This window comes from Priapulus caudatus, unplaced genomic scaffold (assembly GCF_000485595.1).
Source record: "Priapulus caudatus unplaced genomic scaffold, Priapulus_caudatus-5.0.1 Scaffold323, whole genome shotgun sequence".
NCBI classification, from domain to species: Eukaryota; Metazoa; Priapulida; class Priapulimorpha; order Priapulimorphida; family Priapulidae; genus Priapulus; species Priapulus caudatus.
This window is the reverse complement of record NW_014577384.1, coordinates 696,304-708,254: the sequence shown is the minus strand read 5'-3', so window position 1 is coordinate 708,254 and position 11,951 is coordinate 696,304. Positions and strand designations below refer to the sequence as shown.

Below are 11,951 nucleotides of genomic sequence, written 5' to 3'. Positions count from 1 at the left end.
ATCCCATCCGTCACACGAAACTGGAGCAGCCTTCCTTCGTGTAGATTCCAACAAAAAGACACTATTCAGTTTCCTCCTGGTATGTTCTGCCAAACGATGGCTGTTCCAGAAGGGAAAATACTTCTAAACAACCAATGAAGAAGAGGTAAATCAAAGCCCCATTCGATGTTTCTCAAATTAACCATGTACGCATGATAGAGGCTGATTCACGCATGTTGCTACATGCTTGGCATGCATATCACGGAGGCACAGAAGTATAGTAATTCATGCAACGGACACGATGTGGTTGTGTTGGCGATCGCGATGGGCAAGCGTTATGGAACGACTGTGCAATGTGCTGTTGGCATTTGGACATGGAAACAATTTCAGGCACATTAGCTGCTCACGCTATTGCGATCACATGGCCCTGAACGCTCATGGGGCCTTTTGTTCCTGCACGCTGCTTTCCCGATGAGATACTGTTTCTGCCATATCTGGGATTGGCAAAAGGATCCGGTGGAATATTATGGAATTCCATGCCTAACTTGAAGGAGGACTTCAATCATCTCTCACATGCACCAGCTGAAGTAACAAAGATGTATGAAACAACATAGAGAGCGTTCTTCGTGCTCTGTACAGTAGAACTTCGCCTCTGAAGAAAGTAAAGAGAAGCACGGACAGCAGCTGTTTGGCTCAGGGAAATCGGCAATTGCGAAAACATTCCACCAACAAAGGAGTCACTGCGTCAACATATGAAGAGGGCAGTCTTTCAGCTGGTCACATCTGGGGACAGTCTCAAATTGCAAACCAGAGCTGCCTTCACCTGCAGATTGGGATGGCGCGAAAAATGCTGATGATGGCTGGCGTTCCATTTTGAACAATAATGGCAGAGGCCTCAAAAGGCGGTGCCGAGAGCTGATCAAGTGCAAATGTAAGAAACGGTGTGCTGGAAATTGCAAATGTTCCGCAGCTAATCTACCATGCAAGAAACTGTGTTTTTTGCTCAATGCTTCCCAGATGAGCAACAGGAGAAGTAAAATGGATTGGAAACGTCTTGCGGCATGTTACAGCTTTCAATTGGTGAGGAAAAATATTTTGGAATAGGCTTTTGCTTCGCTCTATTAAACAATTGAATCAGCATATAAAAATATTCCTTGAGTTTTCAAGTTTCAGTGCTTACGTGATTTTAGAACCTAAGATTTCAGCATTTCGTCAGGTCGGCCATACTGGATTTAAGATGGCTGCCATATGGTTGTCAGACATGTCAAATCAATTCATTATTGAACTCAGCATGGCAAAATGCTCTTTGTGTACCAAATTTCAGCCGCCGCAAGTCATTTGAGAACCCAAGATAAGTAATGTTCAATGTTTTCGTCATGTCGCCATACTGGAATTCAAATGCTGCCATATGGGTTTGTCAGACATGTCAAATCAATCCGTTATTGAACTCAGCATGTCAAATGCTCTTGTGTACCAAATATAAAGCGCCACATGTCATTTAGAACCAAGATAGTAATGTTCAATTTTTTTCATGTGGCCATATTGGAATTTAAAATGGCTGCATATGCGTTTGTCAACATTTCAAATTAATTCATTATTATAACCACTGCATGACGAAATGCCCTTGGTACTAAATTTCAGCGCCACAGTAATTTAGAACCCAAGATAGTAATACTTCAATGTTTCGTTATCGCGGCCATATTGGAATTCACACGTAATAACTCTACAATAACTAGTGCAATTTCACTTGATAGTAATCACTAGAAACCTCACAACGCAAAACACACACCTGCCGCACTTTCTATTTCAACTATGTATTGGAACGAAATTAGATGTATTTACCCGGTCGTTCAACTGTTCTTTCATGAAGGAGACTGAGGACTGCTCCACTTTACTTGACCTAAAACGATAAAGACAGATAACTCAGAACTAGTCATCGCCTGCTAAAACAAATGAAATCACTGCAGACATGTATGCACAAATTTTCGCACCATCATCGCAAACGTTACAGAAATAAAATGGACAGGAAATTTTGCAGCGAAATCTGCTCACATCATCGCAATCTTGTATCTCTACAGCTTCAGCTGTAATATATCCTTATTACAGTACACGAATAGTTGAGCCAACTTAGCATGTTCACGTTCCATCAGCCAGACACCTGGTGCTAACAAATTCTACTCTAGTTGTTGTTTTTTTAACCCATGAGAACTAATTTATTAAACCTGTTCAACTTGCCTTGTTGATTGCCGTCGCAATGCATGGCCATGACCTCCATGACCTCTGAGCAGGCTGCCACGAAGAACCAACAGCTTGTGGAGAGTGAGCATCGCGCCTATAATAAACGTAAAGTAAAAAAGAGGAGACTAACTATGAAAACAACCAATGGGTTTACTAATAGTGCATAGTATAAAATTAAGTAAACGTTAAAGTTATTAGAAGAAAAAAAATTGGAAACACTGGAAAAACGGGTTTCTCCAACTACAGCTCGTAGGGTCTATTCTCCCCCTGACTCTGTTTGACCTCGCTCGTTTAGCTATTCTGACTAACCTAACCCTAACCCTAATCCTAACCCTAACCTAACCCTAACCCTATATATTATATATTATATATATATATATATATTAGTCAGAATATAGCTAAACGAGCGAGGTCAAACAGAGGTCAAGGGGACATAGACGCTTATCTGCCCAACTAATGCAATGGGAATCTTGCAGCTACTAATTTTACATAGGTAGATATACTGGCACAAAAAAGGGCTTGCAGAAAACCTAGTGCTTGCTCGCACCGACACCGACACACACATGCACGCACACACGTACGCACACACGCACACGCACACGCACACGCACACGCACACGCACACGCACACGCACACGCACACCGCACTCCGCACACGCACACACACACACACTCACATGCACATGCAAGCACACATACATTGGGCTAGCTCCATATGCAGACTGTCATGGATTTTAACAAGATGATATCAATTATGATAGCACTGAGAGTTTTCCGGTCTTTTTCAGCAAATAAATGACGAATATAGTCAAAAATGCTACTCGCAGTAATGTATACATGTACTTCTCTTCAGGACAATAAACAAGTAGTTATGTACATACATGTAAGCTAACGTTAGTTATGTACATACATGTATGCTATTGTTAGTTATGTACATACATGCATGTATGCTATTGTTAGTTATGTATATACATATATGCTATTGTTAGTTATGTATATACATATATGCTAATGTTAGTTATGCACATACATGTATGCTATTGTTAGATACATATATGCTAACGTTAGTTATGTACATCATGTATGCTATTGTTAGTTATGTACATACATGTATGCTATTGTTAGATACATGCATGCTAATGTTAGTTATGCTGAGAAGGTCTATGTCCCCCAGGGTACTGCCGGAACGTACCCTGGTACTATCTAAAATGCCGGACCAGATCTCGCCTACTCCACTAACGAGTCTAGGGAGTCGCCTACGCCTACTCCCTAACCCTAACCATATAAAATAGTTACCAGGGTACGTTCCGGCAGTACCCTGGGGGACATAGACCCTATGAGCGTTAGTTATGTACATACATATATGCTATTGTTAGTTATGTACATACATGTATGCTATTGTTAGTTATGTACATACATGTATGCTATTGTTAGTTATGTACATACATGTATGCTATTGATAGTTATGCACATACATGTATGCTATTGTTAGATACATGTATGCTAATGTTAGACACTTAGTTATGTACATACATGTATGCTATTGTTAGTTATTACATATATGTATGCTATTTAGTTATGTACATACATGTATGTCTTTGTAGTTATATACATACATGTATGCTATTGTTAGTTATTACATACATGTATGCTAATGTTAGTTATATACATACATGTATGCTATTGTTAGTTATGTACATACATGTATGCTCATTGTTAGTTATGTAACATACATGTATGCTATTGTTAGTTATGCACATACATGTATGCTATTGTTATTTTGTACATACATGTATGCTATTGTTAGTTATGTACATACATGTATGCTATTGTTAGTTATATACATACATGTTATGCTATTGTTAGTTATGTACATACATGTATGCTATTGTTAGTTATGTAAATACAATGTATGCTAATGTTAGTTATATACATACATGTATGCTTATTGTTAGTTATGTACATACATGTATGCTATTGTTAGTTATGCTACATACATGTATTGCTATTGTTAGTTATGTACATACATGTATGCTATTGTTAGTTATGCACATACATGTATGCTATTGTTAGTTATGTACATATCATGTGTTCTATTGTTAGTTAATAGCATACATGTATGCTATTGTTAGTTATGTACATACATGTATGCTATTGTTAGTTATTAATAATGTATGCTATGTAGTTATGTACATACATGTATGCTATTGTTAGTTATATACATACATGTGGCTATTGTTACGCTTATGTACATACATGTTATGCTATTGTTTAGTTATGTACATACATGTATGCTAATTGTTAGTTATGTACATACATGTATGCTATTGTTAGTTATGTACATACATGTATGCTATTGTTAGTTATGCACATACATGTATGCTATTGTTAGTTATGTACATACATGTATGCTATTGTTAGTTATGTACATACATGTATGCTATTGTAAAGTGTGGTTTGCAGATCTTACAAATAGTAGTTGGGTGATTAGAAATGTCGCGACGGTGGTTGCATAATGGGTTAGTCGGCAGCAGCGCGTTTGATGTAGTATGGATGATGGAGATGAGAAACGGTCGAGAGTCAGTTTGTTGTGCATTGGGCAGTGGTGTGTGGTTGTCGCGCGCACTGCGACTGATTTCTTTGTTAGCTAGAAATGTATAAATGGAAGGTTTTTGGTTGAAAGGAACGGACGAGTGTGCGGGTCGCGTGGATGCGTGCCTCTGTGCGCACGCACGGGGGTGTTTTGAGAAACAAGAATACTATTTTCTAACACCACTGCACAACTGCTTGACTTTGGAGTTTTCTTTCATCTCTACAACAAATCTACTTTGAAACAGGTAACGTCATCATCCTCGTTACATTGTTGGCGCCGTGACCAGGATCGAACCGGGTTTGCGGACATAACGCAGGATGCTACCACTACAAACGATTGACTAGCCACGGAGCCACAGAAGATACTGCGCAAGAAAGAGAGTTATGCACATACATGTATGCTATTGTTAGTTATGTACATACATGTATGCTATTTATATATTAATGCCTGTTGTTGGGGGCACTATGCTCTCATAGTGTTGCTGATGGAAGTATTAGTGCCCCGAGCGGGTAGCGAGGGCACTATTCCCTCCGCAAAGCAACACTATGACAGCATAGTGCCCCCAACACACAGCATTAATGTTTTTAGTGCATCACATGACTTTGCAATCTACTTGGCAAATATCTACTTGGCAAGTGAATAGACAAAGTTTCTTAAACGAACAATTTCAATTTGTATTAAACTGTCTACGTTCACGAATTTCTAGCACCAGCAAGTAATATTTTGTGTGTTATTTGTTACAAAAAAAATGTATGAAAATACAATTAGTGTTTCTGTTTAATTTTCATCGCTTATATACCTTCTTTATACTCCCTAATTTGCCGTGGCATTTCGATGTAACAAAACGCTCAACACAAACAACAACCGCCATTAATTCGAAACTCTCGTCGGCGCCCAGACGCAGGAGATTCGTGACTGAACACAATGCGTTATAATAACAATGCGTCTGCGCAGCAATAGTGCCCTCATAGTACCTGCGACGTTATCCAATGGAATTTCAACGATTTATCCCGTGATGCACTAATGTTAGTTATGCACATACATGTATGCTATTGTTAGTTATGCACACACATGTATGCTATTGTTAGATACATGTATGCTATTGGTAGGTATGTACATACATGTATGCTAATGTTAGTTATATACATACATGTATGCTATTGTTAGTTATGTACATACATGTATGCTATTGTTAGTTATGTACATACATGTATGCTAATGTTAGTTATTCACATACATGTATGATATTGTTAGTTATGCACATACATGTATGGTATTGTTAGTTATGCACATACATGTATGCTAATGTTAGTTATGCACAAACATGTATGCTATTGTCTAGTTATGCACATACATGTTATTGGCCTATTGTTAGTTATGCACATACATGTATGCTATTGTTAGTTATGCACATATATGTATGCTAATGTAAGTTATATACATACATGTACATACGAATAATGAATCACCTACCAGTTTTAATTGATGTTCCAGCTGACAAATGTTCACGAAGTAATTCTAAAATAGAAAGCGGTCAGTATTGAGTCCTATTGTCTGCTACTGTGATATTCAATAAGAAAAGTGTGTTAAAGGCATAAAAGCTGCACTCCGAAACTGTATGAACGAGCCTTCTAGTCAAACTACTATAAGACGACTATGTACAGTTGCTCACTTGGAAGCCTTATTGTCATCATATATTTCCCACACTCAAGAATATCATCCAAGAGGCACAATTCTGTTAACTAACTGACTGTCTAAACCGTTAGCATGCACACACACCCACACATTTGTGTACGGGAAATATACTCGCGCATAAATTTACTCTATTATTGCTTCAAACGTGCTACGTCACCGTACACACGTTCATATTAAAAAGAAATAAATTAGCGAGATGCTGATCATACCTCTCGTAATCATGGCAACTAAGTATTGCGGCCACACATCAACTAAGGATGCTAGCAGTGATAATGGCAAGGCGACTGTCATTGCAGGGCGCGAAATTAGCACTGGCCCACCGGCATATGCTGGCAAATTATTTGGAGAGCCCGTAACATTGGCAAAACACCGACCCTCCGAGCTGGTGGTTTCAGCCGTGTTAGCGAGTACCTACATTTTTATTTATAGCATTTATTATGAGCAAATAGCCTATATTACTGTTGGAAATCTGGATATTTACCTGAAGGATATCACACCATAATTAGTTAACATTTTATAAATTTGAAATCGAAAATGCAAGCGTGAAACCTGACATTGATTTTCAAACAAAATTTGTGAGGGCTGGTAAAATTTGTGAGGGCTGGTAAAAAATTGCTGTTACCAGCCTTCTGGGCCGGTGCAAAAAAATCTGAATTTCGTGCCCTGCATTGTACTGGATACATCAAATACCTTGATAACTTCTCTCATGGCAGCGCATAGAGCATGATTCACCATACCACAGACAAACACCGACTTGGCTACAAAGGAGGCAGAACACAACCGTCAAGATTTGTCCGAACAAAACGTAAAGAAAATTCACAAGAAACACTTTGAAATATTTCATTAGGAAACCTTCCAATTGTAAACCTGTATAAAGTTCTATTAGGAACAGAATTATCACGTCCTAGCCACAAAGTAGTATTGATAAAATGCGACAGTTGCTATGCAAAACTGAAAGGTTACAAAAGTGGCATAGAAATATCATTATAATGGTATTGGAGTCAAGCTGTGACCGACTACTTACATTCAATGAACCTGGCTACTGTCGAAAAGTTTGAGCATAGAGGAAGAATTCGTTTCGTTAGCACTTTCAGAGAAATATCTGCAAATATAGCAATGTACTCAGTATTTGGTCGAAACATCTTCATTGTTGTCCAGTATGCTACCTCCATTAACTAACAATAAATGGATACCAAAGGCATTGTGATATTTGAATAAAAAAGTTCATAGTATCATATATAAGTCTAACTTTATCATATATAACACAAACATTATTTATATACATTTATAAAGTTTACATATACAAGTTGCCTGTGCATTATAATATGCACACTACCAAGTGCAATTAATTGAAACAATTAGTAAACAGCTGTTATCTTTCAATCTTGGTATAATTCAATTCAATTCAATTCAAATTACATTATTTACAATTATGAATTTCATTTTGGAGGTAACATATTAGTTAAAACATATATTAATATCAGGAGTAGATAATAGAAGATTCTCTTCTATTATCTACTCCTGTTAATATTATTATTAGTATTAGTATACATAGTATAACCTTATTTGGATGCAAACAGAGAGATATGTTGATATTACATACCCAATGACTCATCAACCGAGAATGTCCAAGAGTCTTCTGACTTTTTATCGAGTGTGACGTACTGTCCAGGAATGCCCTGGATTGAGAAAAATGTATCTTTACGAATTTTACAAAATTTCCTAATACTGGTGAGACTAAATTATGCCAGCATTTTATATTTATATGTACACGCAGCGGTTATAATCACTAGGACATTTGATACAAGATGGACTCAGTACTGCGATGTAGTGACGATGCTAAGAAATAACTACAAAACATTAAAACGGTATCATATAGATACTAAATTGTTGCCGACATCAAACCTATCATAAAATTTAAACACAAATGAGGTGAATCTCAAATTTGTTACCACTATAAGAATATAATATAAACTAGTAAATCCACAAAATAATATAAGAGCAGCTGCAGTATTGCACTTTCAAACGATGTGATTGTTTAGAGAGCAGAAATTTATGTGACTCAGTTGAATTATGAATCAGTAATTGGCTAAGCATGCAGTATGCTTCGTAAAGACAGGTATAAACTGTCTCTCTGTCATCTCTAATTGACTATAATTACAATTGCTAGTACATTATCTGATACTGCAAAAATGACAAAATGTGTTAAAGACTACATGCATCATAAACATCAGTCTTACTGTATGTGCAGCTCAACAAAGTAGCAGTCATAAAAACAGTTATTCTTAACCTCAGGTTAAGCACGAATCCTAGCCACACTGTGTCACCTTCCTCCCATGGCAATGCACCATTTACTGTAGCTGTAACTATCTGAAGATTTAACACCGTGTGTATACAGCTATGGGATTCATACCTGCATACAGAACAAGAGGTCTGATATGATCAACAGCTCCTGTGCAGAAGTGGGTAGACTGCCTATTGGGGTGATCTGTGAGCAATAAAAAAGATGTAAAGCTATAATACAGGGATATTAACATATGCATTTACATACAAGCACTATCATTTATACCTAGCAACAAATGGCAGTGGCAAGACTCAATCAATGAACTAATTGATAAAATTTTGACTTTTACAGCAGATGGCAATACTATCTTCATCGCGTATTATTGGGTGGAGATTATCACACATAGAACGGTCGATCACTCTGTACTTCCTCACCTCCTGCTGATGACGATTACGTGGCATGACAAAGTCGTTGGTCAGATTTGGTCTGTTAAACCATTCTGGTTCTACAGGTATCGTGGGATTCACTGTAACAATCACAAACACGTGCACACAATAAAGCTGTGCAATGAACATAAATCTGACCCTTTTATTTATATATTAAACATTATCATTAGTAAACTAAGTGCTTCTGTCAGGTGAAGTATTATCAGATTAAAACCTTTGCCGTACAGCTTTGGTACAAGTTGGTCCAATGCTACGTTACAGTTTTCTGACCTTGTATTATAACATGACAGACACTAATTTTTGTGCCAAATACCAAAAATCACCAGCTGCTACTTCTTGGTGCTACACACTTTCCTATGTCCCCTTAAATTTCAGTTGAACATCTCAAATGTGAACATTAAGTGCTAGAACTCTGTTCGAGCGAGTTTTCATCGCTGACCTTTTTTCGCCTGTGGTCGGGTGAGGCGCTGTACCGTCTCCGATGGTACGTGTAGCCCCGAGCCAAGCTGCTTGTGCAACGACTCCTTCAGCTGAATTAAACGCAACCGTACACCAATAATTAAGTGAACACACTATGTTATATCTATATTTGCATCCCATCTGGACATACAAATGAACAACGTTGTGACATCCATTGAAAACGACAAAAGTGTTGGAACGATAAATTTATATACTATATTCATCATAATTTCAATGTATTACAATAATATAGTGAGTGAGCTTTGCAACATCCACTACATTATCAGTGTTCGAAATAAGGGCTATCCGTTTGTCCTCACTTGTCCATTTCCACGGAGGACAAGTAGACCACCTATCCAGTAGCTTGTCTGCTGGACAAGCAGGTTTTTAGAGCAATTTTTCATCATTTTCTACCATCGCCTCAACTTTGTTAAGACAAGTAATAACTTAAAATAAATAATTGTGCTTCTTTATGTTCTTTCAAGTTTGGTGCCTAATTTGAACTGTTAGTGAACTGTATTAAAATTTCAGAGTAAGATATTGGGTCTAAAATTTAATTTAATTAAATGTATTACACATTTACTACATTTCTATGTTATTAATCAGGACAAGCAAACATTTTGCAGGACAAGCAAAAATATATTGTAGCTTGTCCGTCGCACAAGCAAAATTGTTTCCTTATTTCGAACAGCTGATTATGGTTAGGATTACAGAATGCACACTATCAATTACCAATTACTACTTCGGAATGCATCGACGTTAAATGGTATTTACAAAGAGATCGCGGCTAGGGAACTGAATGAACAACTTTCAGAAAGGAGCACACATGCAATAGGTATCACTTTACTTGTACAGAATATGCTGAAGTTTTTTTTTCTTCTATATATTTTTTCTTTATATTGTATAGCACTGTTTTGTACTGTATCACTCAGAAATTTTATTATTTTAACTGCTCAACACTATTGCATTTATCAGATTTGTTCTCCATGAAAAAGACTGTCCTCAGTACATGTACTTGTATTTGAACTACATGCAATAAAGATTTAATAATAATAATAATAATTAGGTATCATACGATACAGTTCCACAGTCTAAATTTACAGAAGGTAGACCAAGATGTAACGAAAGTGGGTCTCACTTTTACAAGCTCCTCTGCAGATAACTTTGAAATGGAAGTTTGCTGTGTTGATGAGGTTGTCCCTGCATCTGTTAATCTGTCCTCTGAATATGACGGTAAAATAAGATTTAATAAGGTCATGCTTAGATGATCTTTTTCTCTCAGTATTCAAGCATTTCAAAGTTGGTGGGAGTGTACAGGGTAAAATACAATGATAATAAGTTCAAAAATGCAGATTTTTTTTATCAGATGAGAATTGCCTACATAAAGAGAAAGATGGTTAGTAGCTAAGGTTATCCTAGAATAATGGAACAACAATGGATATTTCATCAAGATGTTTATGTTATGTTATGATAGGGCAATTTGTGTCAGTAAATTTATCCTTACCTGGATTAGGATCTGTTGAGACAGCAATGCTCCCATACCCTGCTGCAGTTGCTCTATTTATTGCATGGTTTTCTATGAATGCTTGCGTCTGTTATACAGTAAGAGAAGATGTAACATTTACTGTAATTTTATGTGAAACATAAATGTTTTCCAAACGACTAGTGACGAGAGAGATATCTAGCAAACTGTTATATACCCAGAATACATTTCAGAAATGCTTAGAAATGGAAAGCTAGACTACGAGGACAATGAGCCCTCAATAGGCTTAATCTTATTCTCGTGGTGTCAATAACTATGTTTACATCAATCAGAGTAACTAATATATCTTTTTTGATTAAACATACTAGGCATGTGCTCAATCTGTACTGTACCTGATCACTGTCTGCAATTTTGGCAAATAAACAAACAAGAGGATCCAATCCTCTGATACTGAAAAATAAATAAGAAAAATTAGAGTGTCAACATGCTGTCAGTGTCATTCTCATTTTATTCTATTTAGAAGATACATGTGAATTTAAATATCCAATACTGCTTACATAAATACTATATATATATATATAATACTGCTTACATATTATCAGGAGTAAGATAATATAGGATATTATATATCATCTATATTATCTATATATATATCAGGAGTAGATAAAGGGAAGGAGTGTGACTTCAATAAACAGGGGAAATTCGTCATTTATTAGCCTTATAATACCTACGATTTACTATGCGTAACTCATCCAACTTGAGCTCAAATCGGAC

At 36.8% G+C, this 11,951-nt stretch overlaps 1 protein-coding gene and 1 long non-coding RNA gene across 2 annotated transcripts in view; one reads left to right on the top strand and one right to left on the bottom strand.

Annotated features, from left to right (window-relative positions):
• Positions 1-3,487, top strand: part of LOC106809031 — a 4,172-nt gene extending 685 nt beyond the window's left edge. Inside the window, exon 3 of the long non-coding RNA XR_001393837.1 lies at positions 3,438-3,487. This is a non-coding gene — a long non-coding RNA (uncharacterized LOC106809031). The remainder of the gene's footprint in view (positions 1-3,437) is intronic.
• Positions 1-11,951, bottom strand: part of LOC106809025 (gamma-tubulin complex component 2-like) — a 39,361-nt gene that overhangs the window by 16,973 nt on the left and 10,437 nt on the right. Inside the window, exons 2-11 of the mRNA XM_014811970.1 lie at positions 11,570-11,627; positions 11,199-11,286; positions 10,833-10,915; positions 9,675-9,765; positions 9,224-9,315; positions 8,919-8,993; positions 8,109-8,184; positions 7,530-7,607; positions 7,196-7,263; positions 6,284-6,328 (exon numbers count right to left, since the gene is read on the bottom strand). Of these exons, the coding sequence (XP_014667456.1) occupies positions 6,284-6,328; positions 7,196-7,263; positions 7,530-7,607; positions 8,109-8,184; positions 8,919-8,993; positions 9,224-9,315; positions 9,675-9,765; positions 10,833-10,915; positions 11,199-11,286; positions 11,570-11,627 (754 nt within the window). The remainder of the gene's footprint in view (positions 1-6,283; positions 6,329-7,195; positions 7,264-7,529; positions 7,608-8,108; positions 8,185-8,918; positions 8,994-9,223; positions 9,316-9,674; positions 9,766-10,832; positions 10,916-11,198; positions 11,287-11,569; positions 11,628-11,951) is intronic.